General features: G+C 47.7%; 1 protein-coding gene across 1 annotated transcript in view; it reads right to left on the bottom strand.

Annotated features, from left to right (window-relative positions):
* Positions 1-4,554: 4,554 nt before the first annotated feature.
* The window catches only part of LOC120941371 (cytochrome P450 2C8-like), a 43,978-nt gene continuing 24,677 nt past the window's right edge, over positions 4,555-23,855 (bottom strand). Inside the window, exons 6-9 of the mRNA XM_040354711.1 lie at positions 22,055-22,196; positions 15,968-16,155; positions 7,690-7,831; positions 4,555-4,820 (exon numbers count right to left, since the gene is read on the bottom strand). Coding sequence (XP_040210645.1) covers positions 4,630-4,820; positions 7,690-7,831; positions 15,968-16,155; positions 22,055-22,196 — 663 coding nt within the window. The 3' untranslated portion in view covers positions 4,555-4,629. The remainder of the gene's footprint in view (positions 4,821-7,689; positions 7,832-15,967; positions 16,156-22,054; positions 22,197-23,855) is intronic.

A 23,855-nucleotide genomic window follows, 5' to 3' on the forward strand; every position in this document is an offset into this window, starting at 1 on the left:
GTCTTGTGTATGGAAATGTGTATGTTATATTTAGTATTGTATAACATTGGAGAGGCAGTGACCTTTGTGTCTGAAGACATTTATATTTCATACACTGTCATGTGAGAACCCGAAATCCAGAGATGTCCTGTTCACATTCTCAAAGGAGTTTAACCCTTTCACCCCCTTCCTGCCCAGGCCAATTTTAAGCTTTCAGGGCTGTCACATTTTGAATCACAATTGCGCGATCGTGCGACGCTGTACCCAAACTACATTTTTATCATTTTTTTCCCACAAATAGAGCTTTTATTTGGTGGTATTTAATCATTCTATGTTTGTTTTTTTTATTTTATTTTTTTGCTAAAAATAAAAGGTTTTCTTAGTTTCTGTTATAAAATGTTGCAAAAAAGTATGTTTTCTACTTCACTGATGAGGCGCTAAAATGCAGCACGGATGAGCACTCAGAGGTGGCACTGATGGGCACTCAGAGGTGGCACGGATGGGCACTCAGAGGTGGCACGGATGGGCACTCAGAGGTGGCACGGATGGGCACTCAGAGGTGGCACGGATGGGCACTCAGAGGTGGCACGGATGGGCACTCAGAGGTGGCACGGATGGGCACTCAGAGGTGGCACGGATGGGCACTCAGGTGGCACTGATGGGCAATGATGCGCGGCTCTGATGGGCACCGATAGTGCTTCCTCTACTGTGCCATCTAACAGACATCCCTAATCAACGATGGGCCACACTGTTGGGCACTCAGAGGTGGCACTGTTGGGCACTCAGAGGTGGCACTGTTGGGCACTCAGAGGTGGCACTGTTGGGCACTCAGAGGTGGCACTGTTGGGCACTCAGAGGTGGCACTGTTGGGCACTCAGAGGTGGCACTGTTGGGCACTCAGAGGTGGCACTGTTGGGCACTCAGAGGTGGCACTGTTGGGCACTCAGAGGTGGCACTGTTTGGCTGCACTGATGGGCAATGATGCACAGCTCTGACGGGCACCGATAGTGCTTTCTCTACAGTGCCATCTAACAGGAATCCTTAATCACCGATGGGCCATACTGATGGGCACTCAGAGGTGGCACTGATGGGCATTTAAAAGGGGGAACTGATGGGCACTCGGGTGGCACTAATTGGCTGCGCTGATGGGCACTGGTAGTGCCTCCTCTTCAGTGCCATCTAACAGGCATTCCTAATCACTGATGGGCACTCAGAGGTGGCACTGATAGGACGCATTGATGGGCAATGATGCAGGGCACTGATAGTGCCTCCTCTTCAGTGTCATCTAACAGGCATCTCTAATGGCCATTGACTAAAATCCTTGATGTGGACAGGTTGGCATCCTTCATGGGCATGGGTTGGCATCCCTGGTGGGCATCTTTGATGGGTCTGCACTGGTAATTAATGCACTAATTATCAGCGCAGACCCCCCTGTCAGAAGAACCGCTGATCGGCTCTCCTCTACTCACGCCTTATCAGCGTGAATGGAGGAAAAGCCTGATTAAATGTCACAAATGTGATTATGATGTGACCAGCTGTGATTGGACATAGCTGATCACATGGTAAAGAGCCTATCTCAGGGATATGCAATTAGTGGACCTCCAGCTGTTGCAAAACTACAAGTCCCATCATGCCTCTGCCTCTGAGTGTTATGCTTGTGGCTGTCAGAGTCTCGCTATGCCTCATGGGATTTGTAGTTCTGCAACATCTGGAGGTCCGCTAATTGCATATCCCTGGCCTATGTCATAGGCTCTTTACCAGGATCGGAGGTGCGGTGTGTCAGATCGGAGGTGCGGTGTGTCAGAGCGACACACCTCACTACCAATTGCCGCGTTGCGTGCCTTATCCTGCTTGACGTCCCATTCTGATGCTTACGTGCCCATTGTAGGCACTTTTGGCTGTGGCCAGCATGGGCACCCTGAACCGGTCTGCAGTTTCATTTACAACAAACTGCCATGCCAATTTTCTTTTCTTCTGCTTTCCATACATCAACTTCAGGGGCAACATGTTAACTTGCTGATTAACCACTTCAGCTCCGGAAGATTTTACTCCATTCCTGACCACAGCACTTTTTACAATTTGGCACCGTGTCACTTTAACTGTCAATTACGCGGTCGTGCGACGCTGTACCCAAAACAAAATTTTGTATAATGTGAAAGATGATGTTACGCCAAGTAAATAAATACCCAACATGTCACGCTTTAAAATTGCGCCCGCTCATGGAATGGCGACAAACGACGGTACTTAAAAAATCTCCATAGGCGACACTTTAACCACTTCCCGCCCGGTCAATAGTCAATTGATGTCCGGGAAGTGGTTGTGAAATCCTGACTGGACGTTTATATTGACGTCCTGCAGGATTTCATGCCGGAGCACAACCGTGGGGGCGCGCGGCGATCGGTGATGCGGGGTGTTAGTCAGACACCCTGCATCTCCGATCTCTGTAAAGAGTCTCCGGCGGAGGCTCTTTACCATGTGATCAGCCGTGTCCAACCACGGCTGATCACGATGTAAACAGAAAGAGCCGTTGATCGGCTCTTCCTCACTCACGTCTGACAGATACGAGTAGAGGAGAGCCGATCGGCGGCTCTCCTGACAGGGGGGGTTCATGCTGATTGTTTATCAGCGCAGCCCCCCCCTCGGATGCCAACACTGGACCACCAGGGAGTGCCCCCGGTGCTCAATAGAGCAACAATTCAATTAAAAAAAACACCAATAAAAAAAAAAACACAATCGATGCCAATCAGTGCCCACAAATGGGCACTGACTGGCAACATGGGCACTGGCTGAAATGATGCCATTAGTGCCACCCCTCAGTGTCCATCAGTGCCACCTCTTAGTGCCCATCTATGCCCAGTGCCCACCTATCAGTGCCACCTATGAGTGCCCATCAGTGCCACCTATAGGTGCCCATCAGTGCTGCCTATGAATGCCCATCAGTGCAGAATATCAGTGCCACCTCATCGGTGCCCATCAGTGCCGCCATATCAGTGCCCATAATTGAAGAAGAAAACTTACTTATTTACAAAAAAAAATAACTTTAATTTTTTTTCAAAAATTTTCAGTCTTTTTTTAGTTGTTGCGCAAGAAATAAAAATCGCAGAGGTGATCAAATACCACCAAAAGAAAGCTCTATTTGTGGGGAAAAAAATGATAAAAATTTCATTCGGGTACAGTGTAGCACGACCGCGCAATTGTCATTCAAAGTGCGACAGCGCTGAAAGCTGAAAATTGGCCTGGGCAGGAAGGTGCGTGAGTGCCCGGTATGGAAGTGGTTAAGCAAATATATATATATATATATATATATATATATATATATATATATATATATATATATATATATATATATAATTTATTTATTTTTATTTTTTTTTTATTTTTTTTTTCGTGGAGCTCTCCTCCATGAATGACGGAACCAATCAACAGTTCTCGACAATCGGTTATTGGACGGGATCTGCTGAATGCCTTGTGCTGCAACAAATCATAATGGGCAGTAATGGTCATGGGGAGATCCGCAAAGTGGTTTATTTGTTTTATTTTCATTGATTTTTTTCGGGGGAGGGGGGTGTGGAGCTTTATTCTCTCTAATAACTTGTCCCACACACATGAAACATCCGTGATCACAGATCTGAGCAAAAGTGCAATAAATGTCAGACATTTTATTTATTTTTGATAGAGAACAAAAATAAGTGCGAGATTTTACTGAACGAAACGCCGTTATTAAAGTGGAGTTCCACCCATAAATATAACATTACATCAGTAGTTTTAAAAAAAAAGTCATTAGTCCTTTACGAAATATTTTTTTTTTTTTAGATGCATTCAAAGTGTTGTTGCTAGGCAGAATAGTTAATCTTTCCACTTCCTGCACCTAGGTGCTTAATGCTTCCTAACCTACACCGCACAGACTCCTGGAAATGTAGTGGGTGTAACTTTCCAGGAGTCTGTGCACTCCCCAGTCTCAAAGAATCATGTGACTTGGACAGCACAGGTGCTGAAACCTGATCTGACATGAACTGAGCATGTGCGAGATCTGCAAGGCTGAAATCCAGGAAGTCATACAGTCTGGCTTCATGATGCCCACACTTAAGATGGCCCCAGTCAATTTCTATTTTATAAAGTGTCTAAATGCTGTAACAACCTAACAAAACGGACCTTAGTTTACAGACTAACTTTACTAGAATACATTAAGCTTGTGTATTACAGGGGTATTTATATTTAAAAAGTGAAATTGTGGCCGGAACTCCGCTTTAAAAACGCGTCAATGATTGTACAGGATACTGAAGAAGAAAACTAAACCCGGTAGAAATAGTTTGATTATTGCATTAAAATAAAAAAAAAGTCTGATTTAGAAAATCTCTTACAATCCAATGCGATAACCTAATTGACCTGAGATTAGAGTGGAGCCAGTGAAGTCTCATTCATTCTGCTGCGTTGGCGTAACGCTGTACTGCAGCCTATGGTAACGCATGAACCCGGGTGCGGTGCTGGGTCAGATTTAAGACCGTCATGACATCTATTAAAGGTGACAGAGCAAGCACGTTTTTTTATTTTATTTACATATTCAGAAATAAAAACCCCACCCAGACATCTAAGGTGCGGTTGTCCAATGGTGGCATTTGATTGGCGGCCTCTAGGATTCATTGGCGGCCTCTAGGATTCCTGGGATCGCGGCACGGCGCACACCTGGGAGAAGAACAAACTTCTCCTGTTCTGTTTCAGAGCCTTACAGTCTTGACGCTCTGCGCCCGGCGGCCGGGTGAAGGTGAATTTCTGGAGCAGAGCACAAAAGAGGAGGAAGAGTTCCATGCGTGCCAAATTCTCCCCGGCACAAACCCGTTTCCCTGCGGAGAAGGCGAGAATCAGCGCTGGAGGAGGAGTTCTAACTGAGAACAGACGCGTGCAATTTGTTTAGTTCCAAAGTCGTTTTAATGGATTTCGACAAATTCGTTTAAAGTGGGAGTTCACCCGAAAAAAATGTTTTAACCTTAGATTGAGGCTCATTTTGTGAAGGGGAATCTGCTAGTTTTTTTAAAATCTAAGCAGTACCTACCGTTTTAGAGAGCGATCTTCTCCGCCGCTTCCGGGTATGGTCTTCGGGACTGGGCGTTCCTATTTGATTGACAGGCTTCCGACGGTCGCATCTATCGCGTCACGAGTAGCCGAAAGAAGCCGAACGTCGGTGCGGCTCTATACGGCGCCTGCGCACCGACGTTCGGCTACTTTCGGAAAATAGTGACGCGATTTATGCGACCGTCGGAAGCCTGTCAATCAAATAGGAACGCCCAGTCCCGCAGTCCATACCCGGAAGCGGCGGAGAAGATCGCTCTCTAAAAAGGTAAGTACTGCTTAGATTTTAAAAAAAACACCCGATTCCCCTTTCAGAAATTTGAAATCCGTAAATTCTGAAATTTTGAAATACCGTAAATTCAGAAATTAAAAATCTGATAATTCAAAAATTCTAAATCAGAATTTGTACAATTTGGAAATTCGAAATCTGAAAATCCAGAAATTACAAAATTCTAAATCAGAAATGACAAGATTCTGAAATTCGAAATCTGATAATCCGGAAATTTTACAAAATTCGGAAATTTAAAATCTGAAAATCCTGATCATTCGGAAATTCAAAATCAGAAATTATACAATTTGGAAATTCGAAATCTGAAAATCCACAAATTACAAAATTCATACATTTTGAAAATCCGATAATCCGGAAATTGCAAAATTCAGAAATTAAAAATCTGAAAATCTGATAATTCAGAAATTAAAAATCAGAAAATCCAGAAATTGCAAAATTCGGAAATTTAAAAATCTGAAAATCCGATAATTCGGAAATTATAAATCAGAAATTATACAATTTTTGGAAATTCGAAATCTGAAAATCCAGAAATTACAAAATTCGGGAATTAAAAAATCTGAAAATCTGATAATTCTGAAATTCTAAATCAGAAATGACAAGATTCTGAAATTCTAAATCTGATAATCCGGAAATTACAAAATTCCGAAATTTGAAAATTCGGAAATAAAAAAAAAGAATAATCGGAAATTGAAAAATTCTAAATCTGAAAAATAAGAACGAAAATTCAAAAGAATGAAATTTTGAATCTGAAATAACAACTAATATTTATTTTAACTATTAAATATAGTATTGGAATTTCCTTTCAAATTTGTCTGTTGGTGAAGCAAACGAATACTAATTTATCCGAAATGACAAATGCCGAATCTAAATGAATGTAACGTAACGAATTAATAATAATAAATAATAATAAAAATATTAATATTATTATTTATTAATTTGTTCCGTTCCATTTGTTTAGATGCTGCATTCGTTATTTCGGATAAATTAGTATTAGTTTGCTTCACCAACAGACAAATTTGAAAGGAAATTCCAATACCTATAATTTAATAGTTCTTATTAGTTAATCATTATTTCTAATTTTCGTTAATTAGAATCTTCTTTTCTTATTTTTGGATTTTCGAATTTGCGAATTTTTGGATTTTCGAATTTTCAAATTTACGGATTTCGATCATAATGAATGCCTCGAAAAAAAATAAACAATGAAACGAGAACAAACTAATTTTTCAGCAGTGCGCATGTCTAACTGATAGCAATTGAATACGTGTGAAATCTAATTATTATCGTCCCTTCCACTCCCATTTCATTTTTTGATGGGCGGTGTTTTTTACTACTTTTTGGTGGAGTGGAGAAGGGTTAGAACCCTCTGTTGAGATTGTACTTTCTGAAGCTCCTTTGGTGAGATCCCCCCCCCCCCCACCTCACCCAGGAACTTCACCAGACCGGAATCTCCAACAATACCGACTGTCTGTCACTGATCAGGGCTGGAGCCCTTCATGTCCGGGGCACTGGAACAATCTTATTTGTCAGATAAGCCGACAACCACGCCCCCAACACTCTAAACTCTCTCCCCAGCTCTCAGTATCGCTCTCCCCCTTTCTGATCCCAGCTCTCAGTATCGCTCTCCCCCTTTCCCACCCCAGCTCTCAGTATCGCTCTCCCCCTTTCCCACCCCAGCTCTCAGTATCGCTCTCCCCCTTTCCCACCCCAGCTCTCAGTATCGCTCTCCCCCTTTCCCACCCCAGCTCTCAGTATCACTCTCCCCCTTTCTGATCCCAGCTCTCAGTATCGCTCTCCCCTTCCCCACCCCAGCTCTCAGTATCACTCTCCCCCTTTCCCACCTCAGCTCTCAGTATCGCTCTCCCCCTTTCCCACCCCAGCTCTCAGTATCGCTCTCCCCCTTTCCCACCCCAGCTCTCAGTATCGCTCTCCCCCTTTCCCACCCCAGCTCTCAGTATCACTCTCCCCCTTTCCCACCCCAGCTCTCAGTATCGCTCTCCCCCTTTCCCACCCCAGCTCTCAGTATCGCTCTCCCCCTTTCCCACCCCAGCTCTCAGTATCACTCTCCCTCTTCCCCACCCCAGCTCTCAGTATCACTCTCCCCCTTTCCCACCCCAGCTCTCAGTATCGCTCTCCCCCTTTCCCACCCCAGCTCTCAGTATCGCTCTCCCCCTTTCCCACCCCAGCTCTCAGTATCGCTCTCTCCCTTTCCCACCCCAGCTCTCAGTATCGCTCTCCCCTTTCCCACCCCAGCTCTCAGTATCACTCTCCCTCTTCCCCACCCCAGCTCTCAGTATCGCTCTCTCTCTCTCTAATGTTTTAATCATAATAAAAGAATATATTTTTGTTGTTCTCACCTGCAGAGAAAGCCATGAACGCCGTCTTTGTGCGGAATTGTCCATTTTCATCCAGGAAATGCCCCGGGTTGAACTCTGTGGGCGTCTCCCACTGGCTGGGGTCAGAAAGCACTGAAGAGATGAACGCAATCACTGTGGTCCCCTGAAAAGGTAAATGAGAGTTCCCCATGTACATTCAATTTTATACTTCAATTAAAATAAAATTCTACAAAAAAAAAAATATAAAACAATTATATATTTTTTATTATTCTTCAAAAAGTTTCCATACTGTTTTAAACTCTATCAAATATTAAAAAATGTTTTAGGTTAAGAATAAATACACATTTTTTTTTTTTTGGTGTTCTTAGGGTCATATAGCCAGATTCACGTAAAGGTGCCTAACGTTAGGCAGGCGTAGCGTATCTCATATACGCTACGCCGCCGTAAGTTAGAGAGGCAAGTGCTGTATTCAACAAAGCACTTGCGTCCTAAGTTACGGCGGCGTATCGTAAAATGTGCCGGCGTATCTTTGCGCCGTATCCTCAAAACGAGATACGCCTGAAAACCAGATTTTTTCCATCCGACGTAAAACGATTACACCGGCGCATCTTTGAGCCCAAAATACGCTAGACACACCATTGTTTTGCTAGGCAAAGATGCAGATGAGGGAGATAAGGCGATCCACAAAAGTACGCCTGTGCGGCGTAGGCTACGCCCTGTGCGCATCTGCTAGTTTCACGGCGGAAAGTTACACCTTATAAAAGGTGCCTTAACTTTGCTCCAGCGGTGTAAAGGTCAGCTAAAGCAACACCATTAACCACTTGCTTTCCAGCCCATTGTCAAAAGACGTCCTGTTTTTAAAGATGGATATCTCGGTAACGGCAGCAGCTGCTGTCACAACCGAGGTATCCATCTTTAGTGCCGACGGTCCTGTACACGATAACGGCGGTCTCCGCGGCGGATTCGCCGTTATCGGTGGTGGGAGAGGGGGCCCCCCCCCCTCCCGCCGCTGTCCCGCGCCCTCCGCCGCTTACCAGAGCCGTCGGTAGCGGCGGAGGGGATCGCGACCATCCGGCAGCTGAGCGGGGACGAGACTGAAGGAAAAATCTCCTTCGCCCCTCCCCCATAGCTCCGCTGGGCGGAAGTGACGTCAAAACGTCAGTCCCGCCCAGCCTCTTAAAGAGACATTTTATTTTTTTTTGTCATTTGAAAAAATGACATTTCCAAATTTTTTATTTTTTTTTGCATTTAAGCCCAAATATGAGATCTGAGGTCTTTTTGACCCCCAGATCTCATATTTAAGAGGACCTGTCATGCTTTTTTCTATTACAAGGGATGTTTACATTCCTTGTAATAGGAATAAAAGTGATCATTTTTTATTTATTTTTATTTCACTGTTAAAAATTGTAAAATAAGTAAAAATAAATGCGAAAAGCAAAAAAATATTTTTTTAAAGCGCCCCGTCCCGACGAGCTCGCGCGTAGAAGCGAACGTATACGCGAGTAGCACCGACATATGAAAACGGTATTCAAACCCCACAAGTGAGGTATCGCCGCGATCGGTAGACCGAGAGCAATAATTTTAGCCTCAGGCCTACTCCGTAACTCAAAAAATGCAACCTGTAGAATTTTTTAAACGTCGCCTATCAAGATTTTTAAGGGTAAAAGTTTGACGCCATGCCACGAGCGGGCGCAATTTTTAAGCGTGACATGTTGGGTATCATTTTACTCGGCGTAACATTATCTTTCACAATATATAAAAAAATTGGGCCAAATTTATTGTTGTGTTATTTTTTCATTTAAAAAAGTGATTTTTTTCCAAAAAAAGTGCGCTTGTAAGACCGCTGCGCAAATACGGTGTGACAAAAAGTATTGCAATGACTGCCATTTTATTCTCTAGGGTGTTAGAAAAAAATATATATAATGTTTGGGGGTTTTAAGTAATATTCTAGCAAAAAAAACTGTTTTAGTCTCGTAAACACCGAATCTGAAAAACAGGCTTAGTAATGAAGTGGTTAAGGAAGAGCTGAGCACACACACTTGCCGGACTACAATCTGTATGCCAACATGCCAGGGGCATCCATGCGCATAACTATACTAGTGACTTTAGAGGAACGCAGAAGGAGGAGGGAACAGAGGAGGAGGGCACAGGAGAGGGTATACCGCAGACGCCTAGATGTGTTTGGCATGTGTGATTCTGAGGTGTATCGCACCTTCAGATTCAACCGTGAAGCCATCATGGAAATAACCACAACCCTGCAGGATGACCTCACCAGCCCAACACACCGCGTACATGCAGTGCAGCCACTGATCAAGGTCCTGGCAACACTCCATTTCCTGGCCACTGGCTCTTTTCAGCGCACAAGTGGATTGTTGGCTGGGATGTCCCAATCCTCCATTAGCAGATGTGTGCACCAGGTTGCCCCTGCAATCCTGAGACGCATGGCCAACCAAATCATCAAACCCTCCCAGGAGGACCTGCGGATGAAGACAATGACAGATTTTTACAAAATTGCCAGATTCTCACGCACCATCGGGGCCATTGATTGCACACATGTGGCACTACAGCCCCCCCATGAGACAGAGCACATGTACCGCAATCGGAAGCATTGGCATTCAATCAATGTCCAGGTGATAGTCGATGCCCAATGCCTCATATGGCACGTCCGTGCCAAACACCCAGGATCCAGCCATGACAGCTACATATACCGTCAAAGCGACATCCCAAGACAATTCGAGCAGAACGTGTATGGGGACAGCTGGCTGGTTGGTGAGTGACATGGGTGTCAGGTATGACTGCCCCCCCCATGATGCAGACATCACAAGGGGCACATGCATGACTAACATCCTCCTGTCTTTTCCCTTTCAGGTGACTCTGCATATGCACTTGGACCCCATCTCATGACTCCATTCCGGAACCCCCAAACCCCAGGAGAGGAAAACTACAACGCTGCACACATACGTACCCGTGCAGTGGTGGAACGCACCTTTGGCCTCCTGAAGTCCCGTTTCCGATGCCTGGATAAGTCTGGGGGTACCCTGTTGTATTCCCCAGACTTTGTGTGCCAGATCATCGGTGCATGTTGCATTCTGCACAACTTCACAGTGAGAAGGGGCCTGGAGATAGACATACGTGATGACCTGACCCCCGAACCAGACAATCCCACCCTGACCGAGGGTACCCCCTCTTCTGAGGGAACAGCAGCCAGGAGACGCCTCGCAGAAGGCACCTTTGCACAGTAAACGCACACATTAAACATGGCACAATGAGAATGCATGCACGCACACCACTGTGGTCCCTAGCACACACACCCCACATGCACATCGAATTGGATTAGACCCAAGTAAACCACATGGTATTAGGGAGCAGCAACGCCACGCCACGGCTCCAATTATGTCACTGTGCATTCATACACCATTCACATGGACCTGGGATCACTTCTCCCTGGTCCTGGGGATCCCTAATCCACCAAAACTGTGGGTGACACCCCTTTTTCACCAGGAATGTCACCCCCACATTCATACATCATTCACACACATATAACAAATCAAAATCACAGTAGAAAATCATAAAAAAAAACAAAAGAACACCCCAAATGATCAATGGCGGCGTGAGCTACGCCTGGGCCGGCCACGGGCACAGCCAACCAGGGGAGACTCATGGGGGGGGGGGAGCAGGGGAAGGAGGAGCCTCCCCTGGTGGCTGGTCACCTGCTGGCCTGCCCTCCAAGGCCACGGCGATCCTGGTCAGGCTCAGAGTGAGGGCTGCCGTATTGGCCTGGACAGCCTGTGTATTGGCGTTGACAGCCTGGGTCAGGGCAGACACCTCCAGGGCCACGCCTGCTGTGGCGGCCTGCAGGTCGTTGAAACAATTGATGACCGCCACCGAGTTTGTGCCCAGATCACTCACCGACTCCTTAATGGAGCCCAGGCTGTCCTCCATCTGGGCCAAAGTCCGGCTGACCTGACCCAGATGTTGGGTCTGTCGCGCCTGGTCCCTCTGCAGATTTGCAGGCAGGAACTCGGCCACCCCCCTGGTCTTCTGGGTGGCCTTCCTGCCTACAGATGAGGCTTGTGGCCTGGGAGGAGGGGAGAGAGAGACCCTTGTGGGGGGAGCCCTGTTGGGGGAGGAGTGGGAGGGGCTACCCCTGATGGAGGCCTGACTGCTGCCAGCCTCAAGGGCAGCCACAAGGGGATCCTCCTGCAAACACACAAGGATTTCCCTGGCAATGTCCATCTGATCATCCACGACCTCCCCCCCCCTCATCCTCCTTCCCCTCAACCTCCTCCTGAGGTGAGGTGTGGCCACTCCCCTGCCCTGGGGACTCCTGGCTTTCTTGGGGCTCTTCAGCAGCCTCAAGTCCTGGAGATGGTGCAGACTGGCCTGATGGCCCAGCAATCTCCTGGCCATCTGTGGATGACACAAAACATACACAGGTTGGAGGATCCACACACTTGGCACATATTCCCTTCCCCCACCCACACATGCTACTCGCCAGATAGAAAAAAAAAAAAAACTTACCTGTCCTCACGCCCTCCTCGGAGTCAAAGCCAGGCAGGCCCACCACTTGCTGGCTGTGGAAGCACCGGGCCACCGCACGCTCCTCCTCTGTCCACCTTGCGGTGCAGGGTGGGCCTCCTCCAGTGCCCCTGGCATGGGCATTTATCTTGGCCAGCTTCTCACGGACCAGGCTCCTCAGGTCATTGATCTTCTTACAGATCCCACTGGGGGTCCTCGTCTCCCCCCCCCCCCCCCGCATTGATCTAATCCGTAATCTGCTGGAGGATCGCCCTCTTCTTGGCCGGGGGGGGTGTCCCGGCTCTCAGGGCCATGTAAATATCGCCCGAATCGGGTGATGGCCCTTGCAAGTAAGTGCTTCTCACGCACCGAGAAGTTCAGCTTCCTTCTCTTTGGTGCCATAACACCCAACACTCAACACCAAACACACACAAAAAACAAACAGAACAAACAGACACAAATACACACAGAACAAACAAACACAAAAACACAGAGCAAACACACCCAAAAATCAAACAGCAAAAACCAAACACAAAAATCAAACAAAACAAGCAGACAGCTAATACAAAATCAAAAACAAACACAGAAAAAACAAACACAAAAAACTGTCAGAAAAAACAAACACCTACTACAATCTCCTACTTCTATAAATCTTTAATCTAACAATACTACACACACCAACAAACAACAGAGCAAAAGCAACTTGCTTTAGGAAAGGGAACACAGGGAAATACTTTTGCAATGGAAGGGCGTTTGTCTGGGGCTATTTATACACAGGGCGTATCTCACTAAGTACGCTTGGCCTTTTTCCTATCTCACTGATTGCGCCGGGCCGACTTCTGAGCATGCCCAGTGAGGTGCAGATTTGTGCGCGCATGCGCAGTACGGCCAGCCCTTCATTTGCATGGGGTCACGGCTCATTTCAATGGAGCACGCCCACTTCCTTCCCACTTTCAATTACCCCGCCTTACGCCTCAGAATTTACGTTACGCTGGTGCAAATTTGGGCGCAGATACTCTGTGGATACGGCACTTAAGCCACAAAATTCAGCCGCCGTAACTTAAATGACATGTGTTACGCCAATCTAAATATGCGCCGCTCTACGTGAATCTGGCCCTATGACCCTAAGAACACCGTCCCTACAGTCACACACAGAGGTGGAAACATGATGCTTTGGGGGTGTTTCTCTGCTAAAGGTACAGGCCGACTTTGCCGCATTGAGGGGCCAATGGGCGGGGCCATTTATTGTAAAATCTTGGATGAGAACCTCCTTCCTTAAACCAGAACACTGAAGATGGGTCGTGGATGGGTCTTCTACCATGACAATGACCCAAAACACACAGCTTAGCCAACAGAGGAGGGGCTCAAGAAGAGACACATTAAGGTCATGGAGTGTCCTAGCCAGGCTCCAGACCTTAATCCTATAAGAAATGTATGGAGGGAGCAGAAACTTCGATTTGCCAAGAGAGACGGCCAAGAAACCTTCATGATTTAGAGAAGAGTGGAGACCAAAATCCCTCCTGAGATGTGTGGAGACCTGATCACCAACTACAAGAAACGTCTGACCTCTGTGCTTCCCAACAAGGGTTTCTCCACCAAGTCATGTTTTGCTTGGGGATCAAATACTTATTTTACTCACTGAACTGCAACTCCATTTATAACATTTGTATCTTGTGTTTTTTCTGGATTTTTTGGTTGATATTCTGTCTCTATCATATAATATACACCTATGATAAAAAATATGTAAGGGTTTACAACCACTGTAACCAAATCAAGTTTACAACTGATAATGAGATCTGATCGCACAGTACAGACGGGGTCCCTTCCCGCTCTCATAAACAAAAAGAACTACCGTATATACTCGAGTATAAGCCGACCCGAATATAAGCCGAGGCACCCAATTTTACCACAAAAAACTGGGAAAACGTATTGACTCGAGTATAAGCCTAGGGTGTCCATTTGCATGCCTCACTGTGCCCATCACTAGACTGATGTTTAACACGGGAGTCTATGGAAAGGGGTGCCCGGCTTTGAAAAATCGGTGCTCCCCAGCCGTAGGTCTCCCAGACAACAAACTTTGCACACCTGTAGAGGAAAAATGGGGCTACATGTGTGCCAAGTTCCGGGTTCAGGGAACTTGCGACCGGCCAGAACCGGGGCACCAAAATCACCAAAGAAATTACCGTTTAACATGGGAGTCTATAGAAGGGGTGCCCGGTTTTGAAAAATTGGTGCTCCCCAGTCATACGTCCCCCAGACAACAAACTTTGCACACTTGTAGAGGAAAAATGGGGCTACATGTGTGCCAAGTTCCGGGACAAGGGAACTTGCGACCGGCCGGTACCGGGTCCCCAAAATCACCGGAGAAATTACCATTTAACATGGGAGTCTATGGAAGGGGTGCCCGCTTTGAAAAATTGGTGCTCCCCAGCCGTAGGTCTCCCAGACAACAAACTTCGCACACTTGTAGAGGAGAAATGGAGCTACATGTGTGCCAAGTTGCAGGTTCAGGGAACTTGCGACCGGCCGGTACCGGGTCACCAAATTCACCAAAGAAATGACTGTTTAACATGGGAGTCTATAGAAGGGGTGCCCGGTTTTGAAAAATTGGTGCTCCCCAGTCATACGTCCCCCAGACAACAAACTTTGCACACTTGTAGAGGAGAAATGGAGCTACATGTGTGCCAAGTTGCAGGTTCAGGGAACTTGCGACCGGCCGGTACCGGGTCACCAAAATCACCAAAGAAATTACCGTTTAACATGGGAGTCTATAGAAGGGGTGCCCGGTTTTGAAAAATTGGTGCTCCCCAGTCATACGTCCCCCAGACAACAAACTTTGCACACTTGTAGAGGAAAAATGGGGCTACATGTGTGCCAAGTTCCGGGACAAGGGAACTTGCGACCGGCCGGTACCGGGTCCCCAAAATCACCAAAGAAATTACCGTTTAACATGGGAGTCTATGGAAGGGGTGCCCGCTTTGAAAAATTGGTGCTCCCCAGCCGTAGGTCTCCCAGACAACAAACTTCGCACACTTGTAGAGGAGAAATGGAGCTACATGTGTGCCAAGTTGCAGGTTCAGGGAACTTGCGACCGGCCGGTACCGGGTCACCAAATTCACCAAAGAAATGACTGTTTAACATGGGAGTCTATGGAAGGGGTGCTCAGTTTTGAAAAATCGGTGCTCCCCAGCCGTAGGTCTCCCAGACAACAAACTTTGCACACTTGTAGAGAAGAAATGGGGCTACATATGTGCCAAGTTCCGGGTCCAGGGAACTTGCGACCGGCCGGTACCAGGTTCCCAAATTCACCGGAGAAATTACTGTTTAACATGGAAGTCTATGGAAAGGGGTGCTCCCCGGCCGTAGGTCCCCTGGACAACAAACTTTGCACACTTGTAGAGGAAGAGTGGGGCGACATGTGTTTGGGGTCCAGGGGACCTACGGCCGGCCGGTACCGGGTCCCATAAGTCCGGGAGATCAGGCGCAAAAAGGTGACTCGAGTATAAGCCGAGGGGGGGCATTTTCAGCACAAAACAATGTTCTGAAAAACTCGGCTTATACTCGTGTATAGACGGTAAGTAGGATTTTTTCAGTGCTGTTGTTTCTAGAAGAGAGCTATCTAAAAAGATAAGTTGCAATTTTTACATTTTCATTCAGTTATGTTGTGTAAATGGCAATATGGAGCAAATAGAAAACAGGCGTTATCCCAATTTTGGCTGCAAAAAAGTGGAAAAACCGGCGGCAATAAATGGGCACCCTCTGCCCGTTGATAATCCTGCACCTTGGGAATAGTGTAACCTCGGAAGTGGGTGTCCTCCGTGACGGCGTGGTAATGGGCCAGCGGCGCCAGGTCTAGAACTCTTTGCATCTCATGGATTACGGCGTTGGTGTACGGCATCTGCGCCCTGTCCATGATCTCAGCTTGGCGCTGTGACTCCGTCACCTCATCGATCTCCTGCTGGACCTTGGCTGAAGGAGATACCAAATACAGAACACTGATTGTTTACAGAAAACAATGGGGGGGAATGATAAAATATTTCCAACCCGGCAAAAAGGAGTAGACTTAAAGCGAGGTTCCGGGTATACATTTTTTTTTTTTTGCAAGATAAAATTAATCGCATTAAATAGTCCATAAAACATATTAATAGCTCCCCAATCGTTCCAGAAATCATTGCAAACACTTGCCTTATATCCTCCAGCTCATGTTGTGGGCGTATCCATCATATGTGTGGGCGTATCCATCATATGTGTGGGCATGTGAAGCCCAGTTCCTTTTTCTTCCTGGTTTTTGGGGAGAGGTGCATGCTGGGTGATTTTTAGGCACAGTAATACCCAGAGACTCCTGGGAAATGAGTGTCATCATTTCCCAGGATGCAATGGGGTCTTAGGACAGGAAGTTGAACCACCTAGGACCAGGATGTAGGCAGATTGCGAAATATGCCTAGTAACAGCCAGATAGAAGTGAGTAAAGCATTTTTTTTTTTTTTTCATTAACCACTTGAGGACCGCCGCACGACTATATACGTCGACAAAATGGCACGGCTGGGCACAAGGGCGTACATGTACGTCCCCTTTAAGAGCCCAGCAGTGGGTCGCGCAGCACGCTCACAACCCGGTCCTCTCCTTGACCGCCCCCGCGGGAACAGCGGACCCGATCGCCGCCGGGTCACAGAGAGGAAGAACGGGGAGAGATAAGTGTAAACAAACCTCTCCCCGTGCTTCCTAGTGTGGCTGTCACTGATCATCTGTTCCCTGTGTTAGGGAATGACGATCAGTGACGGCACAGGCACAGCCACGCCCCCCCACAGTAAGAACACTCCCTTAGGGCACACTTAACCCCTTAGCGCCCCCTAGTGGTTAACTCCTTTACTGCCATTGTCATTTTCACAGTAATCAGTGCATTTTTATAGCACTTTTATAGCTGTGAAAAGGACAGTGGTCCCAAAAATGTGTCAAAAGTGTCCGATGTGTCCGCCATAATGTTGCGGAAACGAAAAAAAAACAAGATTTTTTGTTTTACCAAAAATAGGTAGAAGAATACGTATCGGCCTAAACTGAGGAAAAAAAATATTTTTTTTATATATTTTTTGAGGACACTGACACTTGAGCAAAAAGTAAAAAATATAGATTTTTTTTTCAAAATTTTTGTTTAGAGCACAAAAAATAAAAACCGCAGAGGTGATCAAATACCACCAAAAGAAAGCTCTATTTGTGGGAAAAAAAGGACGCCAATTTTGTTTGGGAGCCACGTCGCACGACCGTGCAATTGTCAGTTTAAGCGACGCAGTGCCGAATCGCAAAAAGGGTCCAGGTCCTTTTGTGGCGATATCTGAATGATGGGTGCAGCTGCCGGCATCATCCAGATATCATTCTGTTCAGCTGGCGATTCCCTACACCAGTGATGGTGAACCTTGGCACCCCAGATGTTTTGGAACTACATTTCCCATGATGCCCATGCACTCGGTGTAGTTGAGCATCATGGGAAATGTAGTTCCAAAACGTCTGGGGTGCCGAGGTTCGCCATCACTGCCCTACACCGGAAGAACAGTCATGCCGTCTGTTTCGTCTTTTTATGGGTGAAATGTTATTTTGCAAGATTTAAGCAATAAAATGTCATGTGTTATTATCTACAAGACAAATGTAGGTTGACCGGTTGCCGACCGCCCCACATACATATACTGCGGGTCGGCGGCTCTTCTGCGCAAAATCACATACAGGTACGCAGGGCCATCTTTATTATTGATTGGACCCTGGGCAAACATTTTTCTTGGCCCTCCCAAATCCACTTATCAACTATTTGCTGGCAGTGTGGGCTCAAGGGGCAACTGCTTTGGGCCCCACAACAACGACTGGGCCCGGGGCAGCTTCCCCTTGTGCCCTGTGTTAAAGACAGCCCTGCAGGTATGTGATCTAGCGCTTCCGCTGTGATTGACAGCAGGAGTCAATCATTGGGTCCAGATCGCCGTTCTGTGAGAGGTGGAAGACAGAGATCCTGTGTTTCTGCTAAGCAGGAACACGGATCCCTGTCTTCCCACAGTGAAAGCACCTCCCCCTAAAGTTAGAAAGCACTCCCTAGGGACACATTTAACCGTTTGATCGCCCCTGATGTTAACCCCTTCTTTGCCAGTGTCCTTAGTACAGTGACTGTGCATATTTTTTAGCATTGATCACTGTATTGGTGTCACTGACCCCTAAAAAGGTGTCTGATTTGTCTGCTGCAATGTCGTAGTCCCGCTATAATTCGCTGATCGCAATTACTTGTAAAAAGAAAAAAATTCCATATATCTATCCCATAGTTTGTAGACGTTATAACTTTTGCGCAAACCAATCAATATATGCGTAACCGCCAGCCCCCACTTACCTCCTGCTCTCCGCTCTATTGGGTGAGTGTAAATAACCGCCAGCCCCTGCTTACCTCCTGCACTCTGCTCTATTGGGTGAGTGTAAATAACAGCCAGCCCCCGCTTACCTTCTGCACTCCGCTCTATTGAGTTAGTTAAAATAACAGCCAGCCCCCCCGCTTACCTCCTGCACTCCGCTCTATTGGGTGAGTGTTAATAACAGCCAGCCCCCGCTTACCTCCAGCACTATGCTCTATTGGGTGAGTGTAAATAACCGCCAGCCCCCGCTTACCTCCTGCACTCCGCTCTATTGGGTAAGTGTAAATAACAGCCAGCCCCCACTTACCTCCTGCACTCCGCTCTATTGAGTTAGTTAAAATAACAGCCAGCCCCCCCGCTTGACTCCTGCACTCCGCTCTATTGGGTGAGTGTAAATAACAGCCAGCCCCCGCTTACTTCCTGCACTCTGCTCTATTGGGTGAGTGCATATAACATCCAGCCCCTGCTTACCTCCTGCACTCCACTCTATTGTGGGTGAGTGTAAATAACATCCAGCCCCTGCTTACCTCCTGCACTCCACTCTATTGTGGGTGAGTGTAAATAACATCCAGCCCCTGCTTACCTCCTGCACTTCGCTCTATTGGGTGAGTGTAAATAACAGCCAGCCCCCACTTACCCCCTGCACTCTGCTCTATTGGGTGAGTGTAAATAACAGCCAGCCCCCGCTTACCTTCTGCACTCCGCTCTATTGGGTGATTGTGAATAACCGCCAGCTCCCGCTTACCTCCTGCACTCCGCTCTATTGGGTGAGTGTAAATAACAGCCAGCCCCCGCTTACCTCCTGCACTCCGATCTATTGGGTGAGTGTAAATAACAGCCAGCCCCCGCTTACCTTCTGCACTCCGCTCTATTGTGGGTGAGTGTAAATAACAGCCAGCCCACGATTACTTCCTGCACTCCGCTCTATTGGGTGAGTGTAAAGAACAGCCAGCCCCCGCTTACCTTCTGCACTCCACTCTATTGAGTGAGTTAAAATAACAGCCAGCCCCCGCTTTCCTCCTGCACTCCACTCTATTGGGTGGGTGTAAATAACAGCTAGGCCCCCGCTTACCTCCTGCACTCCGCTCTATTGGGTGAGTGTAAATAACATCCAGCCCCCGCTTACCTCCTGCACTCCGCTCTATTGGGTGAGTGTAAATAACAGCCAGCCCCCGCTTACCTCCTGCACTCCGCTCTATTGGGTGAGTGTAAATAACAGCCAGCCCCCCGCTTACCTCCTGCACTCCGCTCTATTGGGTGAGTGTAAATAACATCCAGCCCCAGCTTACCTCCTGCACTCCGCTCTATTGGGTGAGTGTAAATAACAGCCAGCCCCCGCTTACCTCCTGCACTCCGCTCTATTGGGTGAGTGTAAATAAAAGCCAGCCCCCCGCTTACCTCCTGCACTCTGCTCTATTGGGTGAGTGTAAATAACAGCCAGCCCCCCACTTACCTCCTGCACTCTGCTCTATTGGGTGAGTGTAAATAACAGCCAGCCCCCGCTTACCTCCTGCACTCCGCTCTATTGGGTGAGTGTAAAAAACAGCCAGCCCCCGCTTACCTCCTGCACTCCGATCTATTGGGTGAGTGTAAATAACAGCCAGCCCCCGCTTACCTCCTGCACTCCGCTCTATTGGGTGAGTGTAAATAACATCCAGCCCCCGTTTACCTCCTGTACTCCACTCTATTGGGTGACTGTAAATAACATCCAGCCCCAGCTTACCTCCTGCATTCCGCTCTATTGGGTGAGTGTAAATAACAGCCAGCCCCCGCTTACCTCCTGCACTCCGCTCTATTGGGTGAGTGTAAATAAAAGCCAGCCCCCGCTTACCTCCTGCACTCTGCTCTATTGGGTGAGTGTAAATAACAGCCAGCCCCCGCTTACCTCCTGCACTCCGCTCTATTGGGTGAGTGTAAATAACAGCCAGCCCCCGCTTACCTCCTGCACTCCGCTCTATTGGGTGAGTGTAAATAACAGCCAGCCCCCCGCTTACCTCCTGCACTCCGCTCTATTGGGTGAGTGTAAATAACATCCAGCCCCCGTTTACCTCCTGTACTCCACTCTATTGGGTGACTGTAAATAACATCCAGCCCCAGCTTACCTCCTGCACTCCGCTCTATTGGGTGAGTGTAAATAACAGCCAGCCCCCGCTTACCTCCTGCACTCCGCTCTATTGGGTGAGTGTAAATAAAAGCCAGCCCCCCGCTTACCTCCTGCACTCTGCTCTATTGGGTGAGTGTAAATAACAGCCAGCCCCCGCTTACCTTCTGCACTCCGCTCTATTGAGTGAGTTAAAATAACAGCCAGCCCCCGCTTACCTTCTGCACTCCGCTCTATTGAGTGAGTTAAAATAACAGCCAGCCCCCCGCTTACCTCCTGCACTCCGCTCTATTGGGTGAGTGTAAATAACAGCCAGCCCCCGCTTACCTCCTGCACTCCGCTCTATTGGGTGAGTGTAAATAACAGCCAGCCCCCGCTTACCTCCTGCACTCCGCTCTATTGGGTGAGTGTAAATAACAGCCAGCCCCCGCTTACCTCCTGCACTCTGCTCTATTGGGTGAGTGTAAATAACAGCCAGCCCCCGCTTACCTCCTGCACTCCGCTCTATTGGGTGAGTGTAAATAACAGCCAGCCCCCGCTTACCTCCTGCACTCCGCTCTATTGGGTGAGTGTAAATAACAGCCAGCCCCCGCTTACCTCCTGCACTCCGCTCTATTGGGTGAGTGTAAATAACAGCCAGCCCCCGCTTACCTCCTGCACTCCGCTCTATTGGGTGAGTGTAAATAACAGCCAGCCCCCCGCTTACCTCCTGCACTCCGCTCTATTGGGTGAGTGTAAATAACATCCAGCCCCCGTTTACCTCCTGTACTCCACTCTATTGGGTGACTGTAAATAACATCCAGCCCCAGCTTACCTCCTGCACTCCGCTCTATTGGGTGAGTGTAAATAACAGCCAGCCCCCGCTTACCTCCTGCACTCCGCTCTATTGGGTGAGTGTAAATAAAAGCCAGCCCCCCGCTTACCTCCTGCACTCTGCTCTATTGGGTGAGTGTAAATAACAGCCAGCCCCCGCTTACCTTCTGCACTCCGCTCTATTGAGTGAGTTAAAATAACAGCCAGCCCCCGCTTACCTTATGCACTCCGCTCTATTGAGTGAGTTAAAATAACAGCCAGCCCCCCGCTTACCTCCTGCACTCCGCTCTATTGGGTGAGTGTAAATAACAGCCAGCCCCCGCTTACCTCCTGCACTCCACTCTATTGGGTGAGTGTAAATAACAGCCAGCCCCCGCTTACCTCCTGCACTCCACTCTATTGGGTGAGTGTAAATAACAGCCAGCCCCCCGCTTACCTCCTGCAGAGCGCTGGTGGTCTTTTCTATTTTATACTTTAAATTTATGGGGAAAAATCAGAACTAAAATAGGACAAAGTTTCGTAGACAAAAATCAGAGTGACCTTTGGTGACGCGTCTATATTGAGCCCCTTGTACCTTGTATCTCCGGGTAATTGCTGATTAGGATCAGAAAGAAATTCAGAGTGGCGGTCGTGGTCTCAGTCCCAGCAGCGAACATGGAAATAAGAGTCATCAGGAGGCTGGTCTCATTGAAATGACCCCCCGAGGACTTCTTCTCCTCCTGCAATGGAGCGGGAAACTGGAAATTCATTTATCTTCCAAGTATAAATATTATAACAAAGTAACAACACCGAAAACAGGGGTCTCCAAACTTACTAAACAAAGGGCCAGTTTACTGTCCTTCAGAGCTTAGGAGGGCCAGACTGTGCCCAAAGGAAGAAATGCCTCATCTTTGGTATTATGGGAGGCATAGTGCCCCATCACTGGTGTCAGTGGGAGAAATAGTGCCCCGTCATTGGTGCCAGTGGAAGGAATAGTGCCCCGTCATTGGTGCCAGTGGGAGGAATAGTGCCCCCGTCATTGGTGCCAATGGGAGGAATAGTGCCCCGTCATTGGTGCCAGTGGGAGGAATAGCGCTCCGTCATTGGTGCCAGTGGGGGGAATAATGCCCCGTCATTAGTGCCAGTGGGAGGAATAGTGCTCCGTCATTGGTGCCAGTGGGAGAAATAGTGCCCCGTCATTGGTGCCAGTGGGAGGAATAGTGCCCCATCATTGCTGTCAGTGGGAGGAATAATGCCCCATCATTGGGAGAAATAGTGCCCTGTCATTGGTGTCAGTGGGAGAAATAGTGGCCCGTCATTGGTGTTAGTGGGAGGAATAGTGCCCCGTTATTGGTGCCAGTAGGAGGAATAGTGCCCAGTCATTGGTGTCAGTGGGAGGAATAGTACCCCATCATTGCTGTCATTGGGAGGAATAGTGGCCCGTCATTGGTGCCAGTGGGAGGCATAGTGCCCCATCATTGGTGTCAGTGGGAGGCATAGTGCCCCATCATTGGTGTCAGTGGAAATAATAATGCCCTGTTGTTGGAATCAGTGGATAGGCAGGTGCCCCTGGTCACAGTTTGGAGACCACTGACTTAAAAGAAAGGAAACAAATCCATCAAGGTAAACTACTACTACAAAGTAGTGAACGGTTAAAACCCTGACCCTTTTTATTTATTTTTGCTGTCTAGGATATTTGTTCAGTTCCTGTCCTAGAAAGGTAACAGGAAGTGAACGGACGTCTATCCAAAGTGAGAGGAATTCCCATATTAGAAATGTCCCCATCGGATGATTTACCCTCACATCCTGTTCTTGTGACAACTCAGAATTTTTGGATTTCCTCTCACTTTTTTTTAGCCAGCAGGATAACTAAAGGTGAGAATCTCCCTCAGCAGGGTCAAAGGCAGCAATAAAAACTTGACAACGGGTCCAACCCCTTTCCCTCCCCAATCTATCTAACCAAAACTTTAAAGAAATTTGCCTTTAGGTTGATATACTTACTGCTCTGTGATCCTCCTCTTTTAGGACCCCCCTATCGGCGCTCCTGGCTCCTCCCTCCTGCCGAGTGCCCCCCCCCCCCCAGAGCAAGCAGCTTGCAATGGGGGCATCCAAGCAGGCTCGTTCAGAAGCCGCAGCTCTGCCTGTTTATTCGCACACCCTGCCCCCTCTCTCTCTCCCCTCATTGGCTCACTGGCTGTGATTGACAGCAGCGGGAGCAATTGAGACGGGAGAGAGCCAAGCAGTGGTGGCTGGTGCTAAGAATTTTTTTTTTGGGGGGGGTGCAAACAAACGAAAAAAAAAACCATCAATTGCAGCCTCACTGTGCCATCAATTGTCACCGCTCTGCCATCAAACACAGCCACTGTGCCATCAATTGTTGCCACTGTGCCATCAAA

This window comes from Rana temporaria, chromosome 5, assembly GCF_905171775.1.
Source record: "Rana temporaria chromosome 5, aRanTem1.1, whole genome shotgun sequence".
NCBI classification, from domain to species: Eukaryota; Metazoa; Chordata; class Amphibia; order Anura; family Ranidae; genus Rana; species Rana temporaria.